The 25,715-nt window shown below is 54.0% G+C and overlaps 1 protein-coding gene across 2 annotated transcripts; it reads right to left on the minus strand.

The window, feature by feature from the left end:
• Positions 1-389: 389 nt before the first annotated feature.
• On the minus strand, positions 390-25,514 carry NSUN2 (NOP2/Sun RNA methyltransferase 2). 2 transcript variants are annotated; one of them, XM_062211701.1, is made up of 19 exons: positions 25,392-25,514; positions 25,151-25,308; positions 24,712-24,816; positions 21,215-21,320; positions 18,831-18,902; positions 17,997-18,081; positions 16,532-16,724; positions 14,499-14,573; positions 12,782-12,912; positions 9,788-9,861; positions 9,079-9,209; positions 8,630-8,726; positions 5,425-5,609; positions 5,042-5,134; positions 4,231-4,366; positions 3,075-3,155; positions 2,692-2,830; positions 1,413-1,452; positions 390-1,250 (listed from the first exon to the last, which is right to left on the minus strand). In XM_062211701.1, exons 1-19 carry the CDS (start codon positions 25,485-25,487, stop codon positions 977-979), a joined length of 2,271 nt encoding a protein of 756 aa, XP_062067685.1. In that variant the 5' UTR covers positions 25,488-25,514; the 3' UTR covers positions 390-976. The 2 variants fall into 2 exon arrangements, with proteins under 2 accessions (XP_062067685.1, XP_062067683.1); XM_062211699.1 differs by lacking the exon at positions 18,831-18,902 and having other exon boundaries at positions 25,392-25,487.
• Positions 25,515-25,715: the final 201 nt, after the last annotated feature.

Below are 25,715 nucleotides of genomic sequence, written 5' to 3' on the forward strand. Positions count from 1 at the left end.
GTGTGCACTGTGCGTGTGGACAAGCCAATGAAAACCCGAGATGGACAGAGCTGACCACTCAGCTGCTCAGTGGTCAGTCCTGGGCGTGCAGTAACCTCAGCCTGGAAAGGCTCACAGGTGGACACGGTGTGGGGACTGACTTCTGAAGGGGGGGCAGTGTTTACAAAGAGGGCGCTAAGACAGGGGCCACTCTCGCTGCAGCCACTCCCCCTTCTGTGTAGGCTGGGCCTGCAGGGCCTGGAGCCCAGCGCTCCCCTGGGGCAGAGCAGCCAGCAGGGTGCACTCTCACCACTCAGAGACCAGGCAGCAACTCTACCATTTCCCTTGCACCAGAACTAAGCTTGTTCTCGTTCCTTCCAAGAGAGACGTGCGCACACACAGCATCAGTAATAACTCTTTATTTAAACACTCTTAGGATCCCAAACCCCATTTAAAAATAAAAACTGCAAAGCACCCCACAAACGCCCTCCCCCAGCGCCGGCGCTTCCGACACAGCTCCTGCTGAGAAGGCACAGTAGTCACGGAGGCCTGCCGGTCCCCCTTCCGCACTGCGGAGCCAGCGTGTGCGGCTCAGCGCAAGCGTGGAAGCTCACATGGGGCCGAGAACTCGCACGGAGCTGAGCTATCGACTCTGTAAATAACTTAGAGACTCTGGACCGCAAGAGCAGTAGGGGGGCAGCCGAGGGGACGGACACCCCTGCCCAGGGAAGGCTTCCTCCCTGGCGGAGGAGCTGGGAGGTGACAGAAACCCCGACGTGGAAACAGCAGGCACAGCTTTGCAACGGAGCCACTTCGAAGACACTGGAAGAGCCCTCTCCTGTGAGCCCGGGAGTGGGACGCCTCCTCCCACTGCGCCCTCAGCCCAGCGGCTTCCGGGTTCCCATCCAGGTCCTTCCAGGTCAGAAGCGCTCCCGGAGCTGGGACAGCAGAGGCCGGGGTGGACACCAGGTCACGTGGGCGCCCACCCTGGGTCCCCTCACCGGGGCGGCTCGGGCCCCGCCGGGTCGCAGGCTGCGGGGCCGTCAGCCTCTTCCGTCCTCTGCTCCTCACTCGCCTCGTCCTCCGGCTGCTGGGCGCCGGCTGCGCTCTCCTCCGATCGCGCGACCCCTTCTTTCTTCTTTTCTCCCAGCACCTCCAGCCCCATCATCCGGAGATAATGAAGCCGCTCGTTCTTGGGCACGAAAGTCCGAATGGAGGTCTTTCCCCGCCATCCGCATAACACGATGGGGCACTGCAGGGCCTCTGGCTTCCTGTAAGCACAGAGCTTCCGGTGAGTGACTGTCCCCCACCTGCAGCCTGGCCCGTGTGTCCAGGTGCCACTCACTCCGCACCACAGGAGCAGGCAGCGACACCACGCTCGCTCACGGAAGGCCCCCGGGAGCGCCAAGGCCGCAGGCAAGGCGGGTACTTACGCAGGGTCCGGCTCGTACTTCAGCACGACGCTTCCCTTCGCTGCAAGACAAACAACACAGGTGTCAAGCTCTCCAGGCGGGGGGCATGTCTATACAACTAATGCCGGGGCTGCATTAGTTTGAGCAAGGCGAACAATGAGGAACCTACTCCAGGTCTCAAGATGGCGACACAGGAAGCCACGTCCCCCACAAGTCGGAAACTGTGGACAGACTGAGGCCAAAGGCACGGGGTGACCCAGGGAAGCCACTTACGCGTCACTCTCAGGAGGGAGGCTGGGAACTCACTACCGGTTACCTCCCAAAATTCAGAAGCAGGTAGGTTACAGAGACAACTCTCAAAAAATAGTATAACACATAAAAACTGCCCAAAACCACAGTGCAATTACCGCAAAGTGAGGCTAAGAGCGTACACAAAACAAGCACACAGGTTCCCCGAGCCTTTAGGATATGCGGAGGGGCCTAGGCCGCGGCCGCAGCCTCTCCCCACAGGCCAGCCACCTGCAGCACAGGAGTGCACAGGAACTGTGAGAACGGCTGTGTGCATCTTAGCAACAGGACAACAGTCAGTAAGGAAGACAACGTGGAACAGCTTGGCCAGGTTATTTTTATGCTTAGGGAAATGCCAGCAGGGTGATCTATGTGGAAGTCAGACTCCGCTTTGACACGTCTGGCTAAGACACAGACGTGCCATCCTGCACACCCAGCGCCAACAACCAGCCCGGACACCAGAGACCTGCTTCCACCTGGCGCTCCCTGGGCACCTGCTGGCAGTCAGCGTCAACACCGGCTGCTGGCCCCACCAGGGCTGGTTTCAGCTCAGCACCTCCGAGAGGCGACCCAAGACAAGGACAGCTCCAAAGGCCACACAGAGCACCAGGCACTCCACCACGGCCTGGGGAGCAGAGCACCTCTAGCACCCTTCCAACGCTTACTGGGCACCCCGAGATGTCAATCGCATCTCTATACAGCCTTCCAGAATCCGACAAGCCACAGCGACTGGTCTCAGGACTGGGCCCTGTCTCCCTTCACAGGTGTCAAAATCCGCAGATGCCCGAGTCCCTTCTGAAGGGGCCCTGCTGCACGTCACCTCAGCACAGCCTGCCACACACTATGACCGCAGGAGCTAAACGCCTGCTGAGTGGTAGTAGCGCGGTCGCCCCAGCACTCCCCAGCCCGCCAGCGGAGCCTGCGCACTCAGGGCCGCCTGCAGAAGGTCGCCACGAGAAGCTGCACACGGCCAGTCTCAGCAGGGCACGCGTCCCGGCTCCTCGCAGCGTACCCAGGTCCTTGGCTTGATTGTAGGTCTCACTGCTGAGCTTTCTCAAAAATGGATTTTCCTGGGTCAACAGTATCTTAACATCTTCCATGGATACATTAATAATCCTTGAATTAATAAATGGGTACAGTGTATATATTCCCTGTGGGGATAAAGACAGGTCATCAACATGCCACTCTTAAGTGACAACAGTCCCAGCCCCAGACCCTGCCCCCCTCAGGAGCATGGGAGACAACACTGCCCTCCAGGAACTGAGTGAGTTTCCAGAGCCAAGCAGCTACAGGCGTCAGCCCCACCCTCACTCACTCACTCAGACCCCACTGGCTGGCTAGGAAGCGTCACACTTATTGGTGGCAAATGCTAGTCCAGTCTCCTCCCAGAATTACCTCCTGTGCCAGCCGGAAGGCACAATCGAAGTCTTCACCACTGTTATTCCGACACCAGACTTTTATCCCTGTGTTAATGACCTGCAGGTGAAAAACGGCGCAGAACACACACAGGCGCATGGAGAAAGCAAGTAAACAAACCCTTCCGGGGGAGGCTGAGCACGGAGCTACCACAGGGAGGGGAGGGAAAAGTGGGAGCAGCCGGGAGAGCCGCCTGCCTGGTCCCTGGGAGCAAGGGGCCTCTGCCGAAGTACCACAGTAGGGGCTAACAGCACACATCCTGGCCATCAAGGGCTGTGTCCCACAGCACCAGCCCAGCAGATACCCACAGCAGTGGACAAGACCGGCAACGTCACTGTTGTTCCAAACACACCTCTGACCTGGTGAAGCTCAGGGTGTGCCCCACGACCAGACAGGGTGAAGCTCAGGGTGTGCCCCACGACCAGACAGGGTGAAGCTCAGGGTGTGCCCCACGACCAGACAGGGTGAAGCTCAGGGTGTGCCCCACGACTGGACAGGCAAACTGGGGAATGTGCCTGGACAGCAGGGAGGCAAATGGAGAAGGGACCAGGAGTGGCCCAGGTCCAAAACGTGTGCCGGGGCTAAGCACGGGGATGCACGGGGCACCGAGTAGCACAGCCTCCCGCCCTGAATGCTCTCCTGGCTTGTGTGTGTGTGTGTAAGACCAACCACGGGATGCACGGGGCACCGAGTAGCACAGCCTCCCGCCCTGAATGCTCTCCCGGCTTGTGTGTGTGTGTGTGTGTGTGTAAGACCAACCACGGGATGCACAGGGCACCGAGTAGCACAGCCTCACACCCTGAATGCTCTCCCGGCTTGTGTGTGTGTGTGTGTGTGTGTAAGACCAACCACGGGATGCACAGGGCACCGAGAAGCACAGCCACACACCTTGCATGCTCTCCTGGCCTGTATGTGTGTGAGACACAGGGCACCATCCATCTGGGTGTGTATGTGTGTGTGTATCACAGACAGGAAACATCCATCCATCAGGTGTGTGTGTGTGTGACACACAGACAGGACACCCACCATCCACCTGGTCCTGGGTGCAGGAGGTCATGGCAGGGACCTCAGCCGACACTGCACCAGGACCTGCTCCCCCCAGCCATGTGCCTGCTGCCCCGCCCACGGGCCGCACCTTCATGCGCTCGCTGTTGTTCACCAGCACGTTGCGCAGCTCCTTGGAGACCATGTAGAGCTGCCTCTTCTTGCCTTCTGTGGTCCGAGTTAACAAGTTCTTCTTTGGGAATGAAGGATCCAGAGCATAGAACTTTCTGGAAACAAACAGCACCGTGCACTCGCACTCAGGCCGAGACTTGTTAGACCTTCTCAGAACCTTACCCCCCCGACAGGACTCCACTCCTGCACCGTGGTGCTGTCTCCCTACAGGCACTCTGCCCTCACCTCCAGCTCCCAGGCAGCGCTGATCTGGGCACAACTAGCTCAGGGGCCTGCCGGAACAAGCGCAGCTCCTTTCCCTAACTGCTGCTCAAATGACGGTGACCTGGCGATGAGAAAACCTACGCTACTTTCCAGCTTCCCCGAGGACCACAGGAGCGACCTCTGGCAAACACACACAGCACCAGGGAGAAGGACCGAGCCCGTCCCCCAAGCACCTTCCCTCTCCGTGCCGCCTAGCTCTTCTTCACTAGTGTGCCCCGCAGGCCCTCCCCAGACCTACGGCTCCTCACCTCCTACCAGGAGCCAACCTGGGCAGCCTCAGCCACTGACCTGGACCGCCAGGGCCCACAACCAACCACAGCTGGGTCACGGTCTGGGTTCCTCATCTCTGCCAGCTCTGCCTTTTCCTTCGACTCGTTCACCCCAGACAGGAAAGCCGAGTAAAGACAGGCTACCCAGAGCTGAACACGAAGTGCAGTGCTGTGCACCCAACTGCTTACCGTCAACCCATTCAAACCAAGAATTCAAAAGGCTGCGTCAATCCTTACTCAATAGGTGGAAACAACGGGTCGTCTTCAGGAATAAACACAAAGGGGTCTTCTTTAAACCCAAATAACTTCATTCTCTTTGACGGAGGGGGGCTGGGAAGAGAGAGAGGAGTGAGGCCGGAGTGGGCAGTAATGCTCAGTGCAAAAACACCTCTCCCTCCCCAGCCCTTCTCACTCAGGTCCGTGTACTGCAGGCCTCAAACAGGGCCCTGGCCCAGGGACCTCCCGCCCCCACCAAACACGGAGCACAGCACCCTGGCTGCACGCGGGCTAACATGTGTGCTGTATCCTGTATCCACAGCTCCACTCGGGACCCCCTTTGGCCCAAGGGGGCTGTGAAGACAGAAGGCATCAGGACCAAGACGTAAATCACCTCTCCCTACCCGCACACGCCATCCTTCTTATTCCCGCCGTCCCGTGAGTTCTCAGCTGCCTGGATGGCTTCCGGATCCTCAGCCCCAGAGGCTGACTGACCGTCCAGGTCGGGGCTGTCTCCAGGTCTCTCTTCTGCAGGTTCTGCAGGGCTGGACTGCGTGGGGTCTTTGGTCTCTGCAGACCTACCCTGCACCTGTAGGGGGGACGAGGTCCTTCAGACACAAAGAGTAGCTTGTTTCACGCTGCTATGAGAAGACTTAAAATACCAAGTTCACAAGATCAGCTCTATTTTCTACAGCTTCACAGAGACAGGCCACAGAACTCCGAAACGCATCATGGTAGCCCTAACTACTATTATCAGCACTCACGGGCAGTTTCTGTGAGGTCAAAGCTGATGCTCCCTGACTGCCACAGCCGGGTTCTCAGCAGAGCCCCTCCCTGTCTTTGCTTAAAAATGCTGACGTGCACCTGCTCCGAGAGAGGCACAGGGAAGCGCACAAAGAATGAGTCAAACATGGCCCCTAAAAGGCGAGTGGGGGGCAAACGACAAGTGCAAGAATAATGGGGACGTGATGGGGCGTGAGCTCTGCTCCACGGCTCTGGAATGAGGAGAGACAGCCCACCTCCAGGGCCCAAGAAGGGCCTGGTGAGGAACGACCTGCTGGATCAGGCAACAATGTAATTTCAGTTGGGCTTTGAGAATAAAAACACATTTTACTTACACTGAAACTTTTAAAAAATACGTGTTCTAACAGGTCACAAGAGCAGCAGTAGTAACTCACGTCCCCCATGAAATAAGGTTACGGTCAGGACACTCCCACAGAGGCAAGTCCCTGCTCGCTCGTGAGTGCACTTCAATGTAGAGGAAGCAACGACACAGAAGCTAAGCTCTGGACGAGGCCAGCGATGTGCGCGGGCTTCCCTTCTCAGAGCTTCTCCAACGGCCTGGCCTCCACGGCGCTTCTGTCCCACCCCAGTCACCACATCAACCAGGTCGTTAAGACCGCCTGTCTCTGGGACCACACACCCTGTGGGGCAGACAACCCAGACACACTGCTCAAGTGGAGAAGCAACTGACACAGTAACAGAAACGGGAGACCAGTGTCCACATGTACGTGAGCGAACGACACCATGTTGTCCTAGAAAGCAAGACAGCACGTCAGAGGCACACCGGGGAAGAGGGAGCCCATTCACCAAGGCAGGAGCGTGGCCCCGAGTGCCCCCGGAAATGCACGCGCCACAGGGCAGGCTCTGCCCCGCACCGTGCGGCTGGTGCGGCTCAGCAGCCCCGTGGGGGCAGAGCTGCACGCCCTGCCTGGAGGCTGACGCACAGCACTGCTGCAACAGCAGGGAGTCAGTGCCTCCTGGTCCTGAACACGTGGCTGCTACGTGACGTGACGCACACGGCTGCTCTCCCTACGATGCGCCACTGCACAGGAAGTGTAGGGTGACTCAGAGAGGTAGCACATGGGACTTCTGCGGCAAACCCTTCTCTTCTTTTTTTTTTTTTTTTTAACAGGCAGAGTGGACAGTGAGAGAGAGAGACAGAGAGAAAGGTCTTCCTTATGCTGTTGGTTCACCCTCCAATGGCCGTTGCGGCTGGCGCATCTCGCTGATCCGAAGCCAGGAGCCAGGTGCTTCTCCTGGTCTCCCATGCGGGTGCAGGGCCCAAGGACTTGGGCTATCCTCCACTGCCTTCCCGGGCCATAGCAGAGAGCTGGCCTGGAAGAGGGGCAACCGGGACAGAATCCGGCGCCCCACCCGGGACTAGAACCCGGTGTGCCGGCACCGCAAGGCGGAGGATTAGCCTGTTAAGCCAGGGCACCGGCTGTTCTGTTTTTTAAAGACTTATTTACTTATTTGAAAAGCAGAGTTACAGAGAGACAGAGATAAAGACACACCCATTGGTTCACTCTCCAAATGGCACAACAGCTGGGGCCAGGACAGGCCAAAGCCAGGAGCCAGGAACGCCATCTGGGTCTCTGACATGGGTGGAAGGGGCCCAAGTACCTGAGCCATCTTCCGTTGCTTCTCTAGGCCTGTGGGCCAGGAGCTGGATCTGAAGTGGAACAGCCAGGCTCAAACCAGTGTCCACAGTGGCTTAGGACACCACACCACAACACCAGCACCAGGAACCCCTTCTAACCTGACATGAAAGCCGTGACAGCTGTGTCCCAAGTGCAGGGTTTGCCCAGACCAGGAGCGCAGCGTGGAATTGCCCTGTTCTCTGAGGGGCCCTTCCCTCCCTGTTTCTCCGAGGGCTAAGCACGTGTCCTACTGCTCAAGCATGGACCTTAAAGAAGCAAATGACTCCAGGCCGCTCTTCAGCTGGGCACGGGCTCCCACACTAGAGCAACACTGCCAGGGCAGATCCCCAGGTCGAGGGCGGCCCCTGTGACCCAGGGCTGGCGTCCTGCACGGCTGAGCTTCACAGCCTCCCAGAGGAAGGAAGCAGCAGGCCGCTGGACTGGCAGGAACAGGGAGGCCTTAGCTGTGTGCCAGCCCTGGTCATCTTCCATCGCTCCTTGTGGCCAGTGCGAAGGGACAGGGGCACGGTAGCACCTGGGACCTGTAGTCAGCTGAACCGCACCGCCCACGGGGCCTGCTACAGCACAGGGGCCTTCCTAGTTCTTCATTCTCATCAAATACCGGGATGCGAGCTGCAGACGAACACCCCCCCACACACACACACACCCCCACGCTGCCTCTCCGGCCTATTCAACCCCTGGGAGAATCCCCACTACCGCTCTGGGGAAGTTCACCTGTAAATGAATTCCCCTCTGCCCAGGCTCAGCTCTCTCCACCCCGAAATCTTCCCCCAAAACAGCCTCGTTTTTCACTGAACTCCTGTTTTTTTAAAAAAAGATTTATTTATTTGAAAGGCAGAGTTACAGACAGAGAAAGAGAGAGAGACAGAGAGAAGTCTTCCATCTACTGGTTCACTCCCCAGATGGCTGCCATGGCCCAGGGCCAGGCCAGGCTGAAGCCAGGAGCCAGCTTCCTCCAGGTCTCCCACGTGGGTGGCAGGAGCCCCAGCACTTGGGCCGTCCTTTGTTGCTTTCCCAGGCCATAGCGGGGAGCTGGAGCAGCCATATGGCATGCTGCCATCGCAGGTGGCGTTTTATCTGCTGTGCCACGACGCCGGCCCCCCTTTTTTGTCTTAAAAGTACAAAAAGATGGCTTAGTGTATTATCCTGGGGGAAAAAACCTTACCTTTGGCTGACGTTTATTCCATGGCATTGAAGATTTCTTCACTAATACTGCCACGAAGAACCCTCCAGTATTCTGATGATGCGGTAATATTCTAAGGCTAAAAGACATACAATTACACTTTTTATCCAATGCAAAATGCATTCATTCGTTTAGCATTAAGACAAACACTAGAGAGATGACATGGAGGGAAGTCTCATCTTATTGTGAACCTGCAGCCCTCACTCAGGGAATGGCCATGAGGTCACCCCAGGCATCCAGGAGTTACCCTTCATTCTAACCCAATCTCTCCTAGAAACTCAACGACAGTCAGACATGGGAACATCTTGGTTGCTCGCAAGTTCACATAGGTGAGGCTGTGGCAATGGTATTGCTGCCTCTCACTCATCCCAACAACGTGAGTCGGCTGGAGGAGCCCACCCTGCCCACCCCCAGGGGGCCCACAGGCTCACCACCGCTCCAAGTGCATGGCCTGCAGCTTCTCTGGGTCCTTGGGCGGGAACATGGTGGGGCGGACCTGGGTATGTCTGCTGTGGGGAACCTCATCCCAGTCCGCAAACCACTGTCCATCTCTCGTCATGACCTGCCAACGAGAGGGCACCTTTCCAGCCTACCGCCCTAACACGGGGACACGGGGAGTGGCGCCACGCCCTCAGGCAGGGTGACGGTGACTCCCAGTGTCTCCAGGACAGGAGGCTGTTTGCAGAGATAAAAATGAAACAGTCTTTACAGATCATCTTCAAATCACACCGATCTGCTGGAAACAAAAGGAACTACTTTCATTCTGAAAACCAGGACAACCATCTCCGGCTTCCTTCTCCTTTGTAAAATACAAGTCTCAGACTTTTTGTGGCCTAGAAAAGTGTAACGGGACTGCTCCCTGTGGGAAATGAAGCTTGAAACAAAGCAAGAAAAGCAACAAAAAAAAGAGAAGAAAAGAAAGAGCAAAGCATACTTACGGACACAAGAACCATCGAGCTACTACTCTGTGGGATAAATGCAGACAAAACTCTCCCGTCACCGGGGAAGTCAGCTGTTTAATCATACCTCTGTCATTCAATCTAACTGCGAAAGTCTCCACTGTCTGACCAGACGTCCCTCTCTGGCCCTAGGTCCAGCGCTGCCCTGCTCTCTGAATTCCACTCCCCGCAGAAAGATTACCTTCCACTGTGTGAGTCCGGGCATCCACTTTAGTCCTGGCAACTCAGCAGACACATCTGCCAGTTCCAGAGCACCTGTATGGCAAAAACCCAGACATAAAGGGTCACGTACGACAGGACCACACATACATGCCCAGGGGGCAATAAATCAACACGAGGTAGATCGACGCGCAGCAATGGGAGGAGGTGCTACTGGGCACCAGGGGCCATCCTGGGAGGGTGGAAATGGCCTGAAGCTGGACTGTGGTGAGGGGCTATGACCTGGCCAATGTACTAAGAATCGCTGAATCAGACCCACTTACAGTGAGTGAAGGTTACGCCACATCAATTATTGCTCATTAAAGCTGCTAAGTCCAGGACCAACTCTGCTGAGCAGGCGACACAGACACACGTGCAGCCAGGACTCACAGCGCCTGGACACACTCCAGGTAGCTGCTCTGGGTCTTCACGACTTCATGTCCAACCAACACCCCAGAACCAAAAATAACACAGAAAATGTGACGGAGGGATGGGCTAAGCTGCCACTTGGCCACCAACATCCCACAGTGGAGTACATGGCCACGCCACTTCAGTTCTAGCTTCTTGCCAATGTGCGCCCTGGAAGGGAGCACGCGATGGCTCTAGGACCTGCCACCCACTTTGAGATCTGGATTGAGGTCCAGGCTCCTAGCTTTGGCCTGGCCCCGCCCTGGTTGGAACAGGCATTTGGAGTGAACCCACAAATGGGAGATCTCTCTACCATGCAAATAAAATAAATCAGCTTCAATTTTAAAAACAGGACAATAGTTACGAAAACACACTAACTTTACGTGTACTCTAACTTCACGTGTCTACAACAAATGACACTACAAGAAGCTCAAGGTGGAACCATTACAGGAAACACAAGTCGGCTCCCACCCCAGCTCACAAATAGAAATCTGACAGCCTCCTGTGAAAGGACAACCCGACAAAGCTCCATGAAAAAGCTGTAAGCAAGAAACTGCACAATTATAAAACACAGGAGTCCCCAAGGTGGACATGAGGCAGAGCCAACCGTTCACGAGTATCTCATTGACTTCTAATATTTGAATATCCTTCCCTAGAAACCCAACGCTGAGTCACTGTGGGTACATGGAGACTGGTGTTCTCACTCCGACACTGTCCCAGGGACCTTCTGAATCGTAGACCTGGCCTCAGGGTGACTCCTGCCCGCGTCCGGTCTACCAGCTGCCCCAGCTCCAGCTAAGTGCCGAGCACTTTCTGGTGGGGCAACGCTTTCCAGTCAGCATTGCAGCAACCGTGGAGACAGGATCAGGGCAGGTGTGCTCACTACGGACTGAGGCATTCCTGTGCACGCCTCCGACACGACTGAGACGAAGCACCTACAATGCAGTCTGAAAACACCCACGCGCAGAGACACAGGTACTCCCTGGAGACCCACCTGCTACTCCACAGGGTAATACAGGCAGCTGATCTACTCTGACATCTGCCAAGAGGAGAACCTGCGCCACCCTGGGATGTCACGCGAGGAGAAAGGCACCACAGGACACTTAGATGCACGCCTTCAACTCTTCAGCACACACCAGGAGTGGAAGGAAACACGGCAGAAATCAACACAGCTAACCTCACTAAGAATCCACACTTTCTTCCCAATAACCACGTCCTCAAACACAAAACCAGTTGGCCCTGCGGGGCCCTTAAGGGGCTCCTGTGCAGAAGCAGAGGCTGACCCCTACAGGACTCCCCCTCCCCTAATCCCTGGGCAACCCCCTGGGGTCTGGGGCCCACTCTCCTTGCTCCACTTTGCTCCTTCTCCCAGTCTCACAGTAGGGTTTGCCCTGAGAACACAGGACCCCTGTGCCCAGTGGTGGGCAGGTGAGCCCGATCCGTGTCTGGAGGCGCAGTCACCTCTACTGGTAATCAAGGTGCCACTGTAGCCCAGGCTGCCTGCTCCATGGCTGTGCCCCACGCTGCAGACCCCCCAGGGAAAGGGGAAATGAAGGGTAGACTTCCTGGTCTCTCAACACCCTGCCCATCTCACAAACACCTCGGAAGGGACACGGCCAGCTGTGTTGTAGCCCAGACACTCAGAGAAGTCTGAAAACTTCTCATGTGCCCATTCAAAAAACCAGCAGTAAGAACCTAACTACAAAACGGGCCGGTCTGAGATTCCTAAACACTGGAGGGTCAGACGGGAGAAGGGCGTGTCCATCAGTGCCGCGTGATCAGTACTGCCTGATCCTACTGCAGCTCTCGTCACTCCACTGTCGCCCGGACAGCTCTTGCTTGTTCCCAATTCTACAACTGGTACACCATGTGTGACACTGCGTCCACTTATCCACCACATAGCAGTGGGCTCCAGGTCTTTCAGTCCGAGCAGGGACAATCATAGGGTGCGAAGACACACGAGAGGCAATGTCTCAACTGGAAGGTGGAACCTGGTGGATACGAGGTGGACCAGCAAGCACCGCCTATGTTGCCGCCAACATAGCGACTGCAGGCAGCCATGGTGGTGACAGAGCACCAGCCTGGACGATCAGTGACAGAGACACAACAGTGGCTTCCAGGGCAGGGGGAGAGGGAGCTCGTGTTTACTGGGGACAGAGTTCTGGCTCTGCAACTCGGAGAGGCCCGGAGACACACGGCGGTGAGGGAAGCACCCCCCGTGACACACCCAGCACCAGAAATGGTGAAGATGGTGCACTCCATCACGTGCCTTCCACTACACCTACAGCTTAATCCAGTCAAGAGTCTCACAGGAGCTGCCAAACTCGGAGAAACACAGGGAGCCAAGCTCCCATTGTTTGCAAACCTCAAATTCTAAGTAACTGACAAGATACAACAAATTCATTACATGAACAAGTCTTTCACTGGGACATCTCATTTTAGGGGTAAAGCTTATAGGTTAAGCACACAAGCCAAGCCCAGGAAAAGGCCTGCAGGAATACACACCAAACAGGAAATCAACATTTCTGAAAAGCACGCGCTTATTCCAAGCCTCGTCGAATCTGCCTACCTTCGCTTTTTTCCAGCAGCGACGCAATGACGGCTTCATCCTCAATGGGGTTCAGCGAACACGTGGAATACACCATCCTCCCACCTTCCGCCAGCTGCTCGGCGCCTCGCGTTGCGATCCGCAGCTGTAAGCTAAGGGAGGATACCAGGTCACCGTGTGCCCAAATGCACGCACAGGTCACGTGCAAAGTGCAGTCAGCACCTATTCTTATGTCCCATCAACCACAAGTTCTTACGACACTTACAAATAAAATGAACTTCTAAAGGTTCTAAGTGAATGTAGGGTAAACTTTTAGATAAAATCATCTATTTCTACAAAGTTTTCATCGTACTGTTAACCTTTCCCAACACGTCACAAAGCTGACTGATGACTAAATTTTATTATTAAGCATCCTCCATACCTGAAAGGTGATTTTTCTATAAAAAATCTGTATTCTTTCATATATTCTCATCCTACTCTGGCCTCTGTTTCACAAAAACGATAGTAATAGGGACTTTGCTGGTGTTGGTGAATATTCGGTAGTACACTTTAGATAACCCTCAGCTGCACATTTACGACTGCATAGGTTTTATGTTAAATGAGAGAACAGCAAGCTCCATAGACAGAACAGTATGTCTGATAAAAGTATCTAAAAAGCTTTGGGCCAGCGCCACGGCTCAATAGGCTAATCCTCTGCCTGCGGCGCCGGCACACCAGGTTCTAGTCCCGGCTGGGGCGCCGGATTCTGTCCCGGTTGCCCCTCTTCCAGGCCAGCTCTCTGCTGTGGCCCGGGAGTTCAGTGGAGGATGGCCCAAATGCTTGGGCCCTGCCCCCGCATGGGAGACCAGGATAAGCACGTGGCTCCTGCCTTAGGATCCAGCGCGGTGTGCCGGCCGCAGCGGCTATTGGAGGGTGAACCAATGGCATAAGGAAGACCTTTCTCTCTGTCTCTCTCTCTCACTGTCCACTCTGCCTGTCAAAAAAAAAAAAAAAAAAAAGAATAAAAAGCCTTACAGACAGGCCAGCAGAGCAGTACAGCAAACGCTAACGGAAGTTACCTACTGCACAAAGATTTTCCTTTCACTTCTTTAACGAGCACTTTCCCAATCATACAAAAAACCAACCTAATGACATTTCTAAGAGCTCAAAATAACACTAAAGAACACAAAATGGAGAAGAAAAAAATTAGCAAGACATAAAGATTAAGATCATTTCATAGACTAATACATGTTTGAAATGTTACAGGAAATTTTTATGGAAGACATTTTTAATAAACATATCTGAAACGCATGTCATTTTTGGCCACTACTATTGAAAGGCTTTAAAAAATAGGGGTGAGCATTGGGGCACAGTGGCTCAGCGGCTGCCTGCAACGCCAGCGTCCCTCTGAGCACCAGTTCACATCCCAGCTGCTTCACTTCTCATCCAGCTCTCTGCTAATGTGCCTGCGAAAGCAAAGCAAGATGGCCAAGACCCGGCCCCTGCCACGTGGGAGACTAGGATGGAGTTCCAGCTCCAGGTTTTGGCTTGGCTCAGCCCCAGCCCTTACAGCCATTTGGGGAGTGAACTGGAGGATGGAAGAACTCTAACAGCCTTTCAAGTAAATAAATATATAAATCTTAAAACAACAATACCTTCTGAACGATAAGCAAACATTCATGAAGATGGCATGAACTGTCACAACAGACACCATTTAACATCTCTCTGCCACAGTGTGACTACCTACAGTGTCACTCACCCGTGCAGCTGCAGGCTGTTTAAGGTGGTCCACTTCTTCCAAACATCAATGTTTTTTCTCATGGTGCCATCTCCGCTGGGAAGAAACTCAAAGAACTTAAAGCTCTGTACGTACACATTAAAGTTTAACAAACACATCATATTCAAGCTAAATTACAAAATTATAAATAGTTAGAAAACACTCTAAACTCACAAACTAAAACTCAACTACCTACTTCTGTTTTAAGGATGCTATTTGCATTTTCACTTCAAAAAGGAAAAGTAGATTTGAAAAGTAAACTCCACTGAACACTGAAGGAGCTACTCATTTGCTTCCATTCGGGACAAATACTAGAACTCACTTTCAGACATAGGACACAGAACCTTGAACAGAGAGAAACCTAGATAATCGACAATGGCATTTAAATCACATTTATATAATGGTAAATCTATATTCACAAAGACTTTTCCACAGTGAATTCAACCAAGCCAATTTAACTGTCTACCAGACTATTCTGATAATCACAGTTAAATGTTTCTGACATTCTACTTTTATTTAATAGAAACCATTTTCATTAATGGAAATTGCTTCCATACAAATCTTACAATAAAGATTTGATTTGTTAACCTCCTGATCATGCCCAATCTTATCCACCTGGTTTTCCAGGGGTAACCACTGCTGGTTCTGTGAGGCTGAGCCTCCCCGACGGTCTGGTCACACGTGACTGAGGTGCAGGGTCCACAGGAGGAAATGTTCTGAAAATAATTCCTACATTTCAATGCCATCCCTGGCTGTATCCTGCTGTCTTGTATGGTGGAAACCTGATTGTAATTTCAAGAATCCACTCAGCTTGCAACTTACTGCTCACAGGATCACTTCCTTTTCAGAATATAGGAAATAAATCATATTTCTGATCAAAAGCACAGAAACTGGAAACCATGGGACCCAAGAGAAAAATAGAAAACTGCAACCTAGAAAGACAGAAATTTAGTTCATGACCTATTTTACTTTAAAGAGTTTCCAGGTATTTTAACATTCACTCATATTCAGTGCTACCTGCTGCTTTCAGAGAAAAGGAAAGGAAAAATAGACAGTGATACAGAAAGTATAGGATCAATCCCAGGAGCGGCTGCACTTCTGTAAATGAGCTCTGTCGAGTGCAGTAAGCCTGCCACCTATCTGAACAAGATTCTTTCATATTGCAGGATCTTACTGAAACACCGTGTTTAGTGCTAAAAAGTTGCAAACATGTGTTGTTCAGAAGGGATTAACCCTGGAGTCATCATCCACACCCTGCTTTTGGGAAATGAACACACGCCTTCAGTTGTGTTTGTTCTTTCTGGAAAAATTCAGTTTCCAGGCGTGCCAGGGAATGTTTTTATAAACACTCATTGAGAGAACAGAAATACTACATCTACAACATCATTCTAAGCAATAATATCCTGAAAGAGTAAGCCGAGAGTTTCTATTGCCTTCAGATATTTTCTGTGTATATTTTAAGAAAATGTTATAAAAACCACTGCTTCTGCAGCTGTTTCCTATCCGGCCAGAGGCCAGCGTCTGCCCGTGGCTTAGGCTCGCAGTGTCTCCTCTTCCACACCCGGGACCAAATCACGCGTGCAGCTTCAGTTTAGTCTGCACTGGATCTGACTTCCTCTGTGGACTTTGGGCTTTGTGGCCCCTTAACAATGCAAGTACCTGGCCGGCACCGTGGCTCACTAGACTAATTCTCTGCCTGCGGCGCCAGTACTCTGGGTTCTAGTCCCAGTTGGGGCGCCGATTCTGTCCCAGTTGCTCCTCTTCCAGTCCAGCCCTCTGCTGTGGCCTGGGAAGGCAGTGGAGGATGGCCCAAGTGCTTGGGCCCTGCACCCGCATGGGAGACCAGGAGGAAGCACCTGGCTCCTGCCTTTGGATCAGCACAGCGCCAGCCGTAGCGGCCATTTGGTGGGGTGAACCAATGGAAGGAAGACCTTTCTGTCTCTCTCTCACTGTCTAACTCTGCCTGTCAAAAATAAATAAATAAAAAATAAAATAAAATAAAATAATGCAAGTACCTGCAGGGGACGTCACAGAGAATACGGTCGTAGAAGAGAATCTCCTTCCTGCCGTCCACGTCCATCTGCAGCCGGGGTATGCTGGACGCGTCGTGGTTGACCACCATGATGCAGGGGCTGCTCAGCCTCTTGGCCTGGTGCACGAGCAGGTAGCAGCGCTTGTTGTCCACATCATTCGCGATAACAAAGCCCTCTGGGAACACAAGATCGCGGGGTCAGAGCAAACACGCCCGACGCGCGGTCATTTCCTGATAGGCTCGTGTCTAGGTCAGAGGGAGAAGCAGCAGCCACCAAACTTGAGACCCAACTCAAGACCGTCTAGAAACAACGCCTGGCGTGCAGAGAGGAGCCGGGAGCTCAGCGGGTATTTTCTAGACATGGAAACTTAAAAACCGCAGTATTCATTTGTTTAACAATCATTCACTGGGTACCGATTACGGTGCCAAATGTCTCTTCTATGACGAGTGGTAATGACAAGGAAGGATAAGGAGCAAGAGAAAGGTGTAGAAAACAAGAAAATCACCTGACCAGTACTCAAAACCCTGCCCACGTGCAGGGCATCCTACCCTGTGAAGCAGACTCCCGCAGTGTGGCCAGAGCACCTGCACCGGGAGCTGCCCTGGGACACTCGGCTGGGTCCTCGAGGCCAAGAATCACTGCTGGGAGCTTCACTTGGTGTCGTCTCTGCTTCTGGCTCCTCTCAGACCCAGCAACACTTACGACTGACTTCATTCTTCTAAATAGTAACATCAATCAAACAAAGAACCTCTCCTGCTGGCCCACTCGGGCTCCTTACTATTAACTCAAAGAAATTAAAAACGGGAATAAAACGAGGCTTTTGAGCAACATCACCTTGGGACAGTACTTAGGCATAAGGAGAGACTAAAAACACACACCGCTCACAGGCGGCCCACTGTAACACAGAACAGAGCAGTGGCTCCCAGGAAGAAAGTACGATAACGGCTGACTTGGCACTAGGAACCACGAACGGTCAGACCTTCACTTCTTAAAGCGGTCTGTGTAAAGGAGCCGAGGTGATGCTACAGAAACAGCTGTCGCCTTCCGGGCACCTTGCACCCCTCCAGCTTGGGCAGAGATGCTCCATCCCACGCACGACGTAGCGCGTGTCACTTCAACTGAGCAGTAGGCCGTGGCACTCGAGCTAAGGACCCAACAGCGGCTGCCAGCGCTACATTCCCCCACCTCTCCCGTACGGCCGTCAGTCATTAGAAACAAGAACGGAAAACTCAAACTGTGAAACCCAGCTACTCTGCGTAGGGCTGCCAGAGCACGGTGCCGCTGGCAAACACAGTGTCCCTCCACGCACGGACGTGTGGGTTTCAGAGTTACTGATGGCCGTTTCCAGAAGCGCCCAGTTCTCTCAGCACACAGGAACTTCAGGACCTCCCCCTGGACACAACCCATCAAAGGAGCACCCCCCTCCAGAGACAAGTCCAAGGAATACCTGGAAACGGGACGTTCATGTCGGCATGGAGCATTTCAATGAGCTGTGTGGTCTTTGATCCGGGTGCCGCACACATATCTAAGATCTATTAACAGAGCAAGACAATGCCTGATGTTAAAAAAAAAAAAAACCACAAATATTCTACATTTAATCCACAACAATTCTGTAAGTCATTCTAGTGTTTTAATTTCGATGCCAAGACCTAAATACATTTCCTTACAAAATGAACCTATACCACATTTCCTTATAGGCATCCTGCAAATCATGCAACAGTAGAGGTATGGCCTCCACAGGGCTTGCAACATAGTATGTCGGAGACAAGTGAGCAAGAATTCTCATGAGGACGGCTCAGGGACACAGCTACCTGCACTCAAGTTGTAGTCTGGCCATTACTAAGTCTGCAATCCCGGGACGTCACTTTCCCTTTCTTCTACTATCTGGAAAATGCAGTTACAGCAGCCACCCTTCCAGGGCCACACGTGTGGGGTAACTGCACAGTGACAGCAGCCCCCTTCCAGGGTGGCGGGGTGAAGGGACGGGTTCCCAGGAAAAGCTCACCACACTCCCTGTGGTCTCCAGCCTCATGCAGCCAGGCAGGATCACAGAGAGAATCAGTGCGGTACACAAAGCACGAGCCAGTTTTAAAGGGCAAGAAAATATCTACCTGAATCCTAAGGAGTAAAATGGCCAAAAGTGCAGAAAAGAACATAAACTATGTCTAGGTCCCTATCCAAAGGGGAAAGAAGGAACGACATGTTAATAATTTGTTAAGACAAAGAGCCTGAGCAACGCCACGGGCTGGCTGGCGAGCGCGGACGCCGCGCCATCCGCTACCTTGTGATGGGGCTGGACGCTGAGCAGCAGCGGGGGGATCATGCTCACCGCCTCCTGGCGACTGATATTTCCCTGCGGAGAAAAACCAGCAGCTATTGTAGAGATGGCAGGCAGTGGAGAAGCGCACAGAATCTTACACCGAGCAGCCGAGGTCCACCTTACAGAGCAGCCAAGACGCCCACGCTGCCGGGTCAAGGTTGCTGCTGCAGGCTCCCTGGGGATGACCACCGTCCCAGTGCGGCCCTGAGCTCTCGGGAAAGGGGTCTGCACTCAGCCCCACTTGCCAGTCAGACGGCCAGACGCTGCCAAGCACCTCTGACGGCAGCCGTGCCCTCTGAGTTCCAAAGCCTGGCACCTTTTCCCCTCTTGACTAAAATTCTCATTTCTATTTCTTTGTCCTGCAATTTTCAAAGAGCCATGTCCACTTCTTCCTCATCCTGCCTTCTGAAGACATAGACACGAGCCACTGACCCTTCTTTCTCCTGACAACCAATACCCAGCTATATCACCACCCGCTCACCTCCCGGGGGCCAGGACGCCGGTCCCGACGCACAGCTCTTCAGAGGCAGGGTTCTCCTGATGCAGCCACTGCTCCCTAGAAGCCTGACATCACACAGCGGCAGCTCCCATGAACCTGAGCAGTCGCCCAGGCAGCCACCAATCTTCCCCTCACACATCCATCAGAACCCGAGCTCACACTGCCCAGAGACACCTGCTAACAACTCTGACCACGCAGGCTTCGGGCCGGCCTCCTCTGCTGGTTGTCTCATCTTGAGGCACTCACCAGGCAAGCAGAGTCAGGCTTTCAGACTGGAGTGTGATTCCACGATGCCCGCCTGCTCCCCTCCAGGCTCACCTAAAGCACTGCCCAGGGTGGGGTAGGAGGCCCTCGGCTATTGCAACCCAGCCGATAGTCACTTGAGTAACATTCTGTGGCTGCCACTTTGAATCACTGGGCAGGCATCACTATCCATCTCAAGAGCTCCCAGCACACACACTCCTGGACGGGTTCCCACACATCTACCCACCCTTCCTCCCATCTCCTATGCCAAGGTGCCCAAACCTGGCCTTTCAAACTTAACTCACTGTGACTCACACAATTTCTCCCAAACCCTAGACTGTTCACAGTGCAAAGCTCACCACTGCACTCAAACTGCACTGATCCACACTTGACCTTGAGTTTCCAACCAGATCAAAGGCTGAGCGAGAGAAACCCTCCTTAGGCAGCCCCAGTACACACAGGGTATATGGCAGCACCTGGCTCTCCCTTCTGGTTACGGCCGGGGAGGAAAAGCCAGGCACGCGCAGGCCCAGGCCAACAGGCTGCTCATGTGCACAGAAAGCAGCTGTGAGTAGGCACAGAGCAGATCCGAGCGAGGTGAAGGCTGCCTGCCACACAGGGGAGGGTGCCACGCAGGAAGACGGAGGCACCTGCTTCTCCGAGTTCAGAGAAGAAAAAGCCAGCGCCACCTGGGGACATAAGAGTGGACACTAAGCCAGAAAAGGCTGGAGAATGGAGGGGACTGCAAAGCTCACAGTCCTCCACCTCCGGCACTCACTTAATCACGGACTGCACAGAGGCTGAGCTCCTTGGATAGGGACAGTCAGACGCAGAGGGAAGGGCAGCGTCCAGAGCACACTCAGGAGCGGAAGGCGGATGTCACCTTACAAGGACGCAGGGCCCCGAGTGCTGTGTTTTTACAAAGGTAGAACACATGCACAGAAACAAAGACAGGATACAGGTGGACTTCAAAGTCTCACTGTTAAAAAAATGTATTTTTACAAAAAAAAAAAAAACAGAAAACAAAAACAAAACCCATGTACTCTGTTCACGTGGCTTTATAATATATGCTAAATTGATCTTCTGTATATAAAGATAATTGAAAATGAATCTTGATGTGAATGGAATGGGAGAGGGAGCAGGAGAGGGGAGGGTTGCGGGTGGAGGGAAGTTATGGGGAGGAAAAGCTATTGTAATTCATAAGCTGACTTCGGAAATTTATATTCGTTAAATAAAAGTTTTTAAAAAATGGCTTTAAACGCACTACACACACCACAGACATCCAGCGTGTGCACCCACGAAGTGCGGACAACCAAAAAGCAGTCTCCTGCCCGTCACACAGCCAAGCCAAGCGCCACCCTCACCTCAACTCTGGACACGGGAAGAGGAAATACAAAATCAAACAACTTCGACTGACACCATGGTAAGGGTCACGTAGTAGATACAGTCCGAAAGTAACAGCGTACATACACTTAGTCTTTAGTCTGTATGGCGTGCTTTCTCTGCCTGTCATTCGAGGTGACACACGATAAAAACAATAACTATGATAAATCTCTACACTTAAAGCTTTAAAGAACTGAGTAAGTCTAAAACATCTACTTACAGATTCAGTTTCGCTAACGAGAAACTGATGAAATCTTTCCAACTGTGGGGACTTTCTCAGGATTTTTCGACTTAAATTTGTATGCCAGGCAAGTTCTTCAGGGTACCTGACCGAAAAGAAAGCAAAATGTTTATGGATTGCAGATCCCACAGTGCTCTGTTGACACGAGCTGCTTACACAAATCAAGTATCAAGTCAAACAGCTGGTTTTGCTCTAACTGCTCATATCCACAGTCCTCTTAGGCACAGTTATAAACACTGAATGATGTCCCCGGACATGAAGAGCACAATTCTACTGAGGTTAGAGCCCTGGGGTCTCCCAAGAGACACAAGTGCAATGTTCCGATAAAATCACAATGGAACATGCCAGGTCTGAGGAGAGAGCAAAGCCCTTTCTGCTCCTCACTATGTTAGGTCGACTGGTGTGGAAGTCATCGGAAAAAAGATAGGAGAGAGGAAAAAATTATTTAAAAAAAAATGCAGATCCTGGGCCGGTTCTATGGCACAGTGGGTAACGCCACTGTCTGCAGTGCTGGCATCCCATGCAGGGGCCGGTTTGAGTCCCGGCTGCTTCATTTCTGATGCAGCTCCCTGCTAACGTGCCTGGGACCCAGCAGGGGACGGCCCAAGTGGAAGACCTGGACGAAGCTCCTTGCTCCTGGTTTTATCGGAGCCCAGCGCTAGCCATTGTGGTCATCCAGGAAAATGAACCAGCAGGTGGAAGTTCTCGCTCCCTCTCTTTGTAACTCTTTCAAAATAAATAAATCTTAAAGAAAAAGTTAACCTAGTTTGCAAAGAACAATAAAAAAAAGTCTTATTTACACTAGCGTTTTTGCCTAGCTTGCTGGCTCCTGCAGAAAACAGCCAGGGGCCGGCACTGTGGCACAGCAGGGAAAGCCGCCACTAGCACCGCCGGCTCCCCTAAGGGCACCGGTCCGAGTGCTCCACATCTGACCCAGCTCTCTGCCATGGCATGGGAAAGCAGTGGAAGATGGTCCAAGTCCTTGGGCCCCTGCACCCATGTGGGAGACCTGGAAGAAGCTTCTGGCTCCTGATCAGTCCAGCTCTGGCTGCTGTGGCCATTTGGGGAGTGAACCAGCAGATGGAAGATCTCTCTCTCGCTCTCTGCCTCTCAAATAACTAAATAAATAAACAGGAAGGACGGAAGAGAGAGAGGGAGGTGGGAGGGAGGGAGGCAGGCAGGGAGGAGGCAGCCATGACAATGACGCTTGGAGAGCAAGTCTGTCCCCTGGAGATGCAGGCTGAGATGCTCCTCCTGGGTCCACACCCCATCGCCACACTGCTAGACACAAGATCTCAGGAACAACTGTTTTCAGGTGATTATGTAAAGCAGCGATTTTATACAAAACACACTAGAAATAGAGACAATCTGAACGGCACCCTGATTCAAACAACGCACAGTGCCAGTACTGTCAATCAGATCTCTGAGGCACTGGAGAGGAAGTACACCTACCACCTGGCTACCATGGAGGACAAAAACTCAGTCCCACAAAGCCCACTGCATCTCAAAAAGGCCACCCACAGGCAGGGCGGCTGCCCTAGGAGTCATGGTGCCCTTGTTCCAGGCCCCTAGTCCAAGCTCTGGCTCCCAACTACAGCTCAAGTGACTGAATTCAGACACCTATGTGGCAGGCCTGGACTGTGTCCCTGGGTCCTAGTTTCAACCCTGTGCAGCCCAGGCCAGCCCAGGCCAGGCCCAGCCATCACAGGCACTCGGAGAGTGAAGCAGGAGATGGAGCTCTTGTTCCCTGCCTCCTCAATAATTCTTTTTAAAAAACTGACACCACCACAGCAGCTACGGAACGCTTCCCTTTCCCGCTGGCCTCCCAGTGAACCTGCCATGGGTCACCCCACAGCAGCCCAGCCCGAGTCATCTCCCTGTGCTGTGTCCTTCAAGCTGTTAAAATCTGACTGCAACGTGTAATGAAAGCACCACCATTTAACTTTTGTTTCCCCTAAAGCTGCAGATTTCTTCTTACATCCCACTAATGTACTCTACGACATGTGGTTTTGACCCGGACTGAAGGTTGATTTTAGTGTTTAGCCATGCATGTTTAGCCGGTGAATCTGCCCAGTGGTTTACCACCCGTGAAGGTACCACCCGTGAAGGTGTGTGAAAAAGGTAACACCAGGCACGTGACTATCTGAAACCTTGAAAGCGCCCCACAACTTACTCAATGCATTTTTGATAGCAACTATTTAAAACTGCCTTTCTCTTTTGAGAACCATGCCACAAAGGTTCCTGCTCAACGAAGGACCTACACCAGCGAGCTGGCGCCTCCAGCATGCACTTGAGCCCGTCCCACCCGAGTGAGCTGGACACAGAGGAAGGGTCACTGCTGTGGGTGGTAAGTGACTGACTCACTCCTTCAAGTTCACAACCTGCGGGGCCTGTCTCGCCTGGCCACAAGAGCTGCGGGGCCATGGCAGCACCAGGAGCACCAAGCTTGGGTACTGCAGACAACAGGGAGACTGGCGGCCGTGCAGTTTGTGTTGGACACACAGGAAGGTGGCCGTGGCGACATTGCCAGCGCGGGGCTGTCCTTTCCTGGAGGGCAGGAGAAGCCACTCGGCAACAGGCTTCTGTTCTTGAGAGACGGACATGGAGAGAGTTTCCCCAAATGCCCTCAAGGACCGTGGCTGGGCCATGGCTGTGGGCTTGGAAACTCAAACCAGGTCTCCCGCATAGGTGGCAGGAACCCAGCCCCTTGAGCGGTCACACGGCCGCCCGGGTGTGCATTAGCAGGTAGCTGGAGCCAGCTGGACGTGGTGTCTTTGCTGCCACGTTGACCACCAGATAGAACGGACTCTCCCCCTACACACAGTTCTGATGTGAGAAAACAAGGCCTGCAGATGGATGAAACTGTAACTTAGAAAAGAGACTAGATGGGCCGGCGCCACGGCTCACTAGGCTAATCCTCCGCCTTGCGGCGCCGGCACACCGGGTTCTAGTCCCGGTCGGGGCACCGATCCTGTCCCGGTTGTCCCTCTTCCAGGCCAGCTCTCTGCTGTGGCTAGGGAGGGCAGTGGAGGATGGCCCAAGTCCTTGGGTCCTGCACCCCATGGGAGACCAGGAGAAGCACCTGGCTCCTGCCATCGGAACAGCGCGGTGCGCCGGCCGCAGCGCGCTACCGCGGCGGCCCTTGGAGGGTGAACCAACGGCAAAAGGAAGACCTTTCTCTCTGTCTCTCTCTCTCACTGTCCACTCTGCCTGTCCAAAAAAATAAAAATAAAAATAAAAATAAAAATAAAAATAAAAATAAAAAAAAAAAAGAGACTAGATGAACCGAAAAAATGAACTAAACTCGGTGACTCAGGTACAGGGAGCTACAAACCACGCCTCAGTACAAGCCCTGGGGTAAAACAAAGAAACAGAGCATCTGAAGCGTGCATCCTGCCCCTTCCAGCCCCACCACGGCCAGAAACACCACTGTGTGTGCGCACAGACACCCAGCCCCCACCCCACCCCGCGCCTACCAGCTCAGGGGCTGCGGAACTTCCACTTTCTGGCCGTCCACCTCCAGCGCCTCCAGCTCCTTGAAATACTTGTTCTTCAGGCAATGCAGGATCTCTTTTGCGTGGCTGGCGACACGAACAAGTCAACACGCGCGCGGTACCGTCTCTCGACCCGAGTCCTCCAACCCGAACCCCGGCTTTGCCCGCCGAGGAGCCAACCGGGGTCATCGCCTTCTCACTACGCTGCAAGCCTGCAGGGCCCCCTGGCTCCCGCCCCGGGCTGGGTCGCTGCAGGGTGACTCGCTGCGGGCCACACCGCCCACCACCACCCGCGATCGCGACTCCTCCTGCAAACGCGCGGAGGAGCGGGGACGCGGCACGTTATCCCGTGGCTCGGAGCGCCAGGCCCCGGCCCCCGAGGAGCCCCCGCGGAACCCACTCCCCGGGGCGGACCCCGCACCTCTTGTACCCCGTGATCCTCAGCGTGGCGGGCAGCGGCTCCCTGAGCGCGCCCATGAACTGCTCCCACTCGCCCTCGGGCACGATGCGGAGCTCCCGGTAGTAGTGCTCGAACAGCTTGTTCTCCTTGACGATCTCGGGGTAGCCGCCTTCCCAGCCCTGAGGAGGGGCAGGGGCGTCAGAGCCCGGGCCCCCAGGCCGGCCCCGCAGGCCCCGCGCCCGCCAGCCCGCCCGGCGCCTACCGCATCGCCGCGCTGCCCGCCGCCCTCGGCGCCGTCCGCCCCGGCCTCGGCCCGCGACTGCTGCGCCAGCCGCCGGCCCCGCGCCCGCCGCCCCATGGCCCACGCGGCCGCGCACGCCGCGCGCAGACAGCCGCCCGCCACCGCCGCCACCGCCACTTCCGGCCGCCGCCGCCGCCGCCACCGCCACTTCCGGCCACCGCCGAGGACCCCGCGCCTTGGGGGCCTGGCCCCTTCCGGGAGCCGCGGGGGCTGTCGAGGACGAAGCCGAAGCGCCACGCCCGTCCTCCGAGAAAACCACGGGCGGCGTGCAGCCGCGGGCCGCCC

Source organism: Lepus europaeus, chromosome 15 (assembly GCF_033115175.1).
Source record: "Lepus europaeus isolate LE1 chromosome 15, mLepTim1.pri, whole genome shotgun sequence".
In the NCBI taxonomy this organism is placed as follows: Eukaryota; Metazoa; Chordata; class Mammalia; order Lagomorpha; family Leporidae; genus Lepus; species Lepus europaeus.

Coding starts and splice junctions, on each gene's coding strand:
- NSUN2 (XM_062211701.1), bottom strand. CDS start 25,487: ATGGGGCGGCGGGCGCGGGGCCGGCGGCTGGCGCAGCAGTCGCGGGCC. Junction 16,725..17,996: donor CATGAACGTCCCGTTTCCAG/GTATTCCTTGGA, acceptor TTGTGTTCCCAG/AGGGCTTTGTTATCGCGAAT. Junction 3,156..4,230: donor ACAACAGCGAGCGCATGAAG/GTGCGGCCCGTG, acceptor TTTCACCTGCAG/GTCATTAACACAGGGATAAA.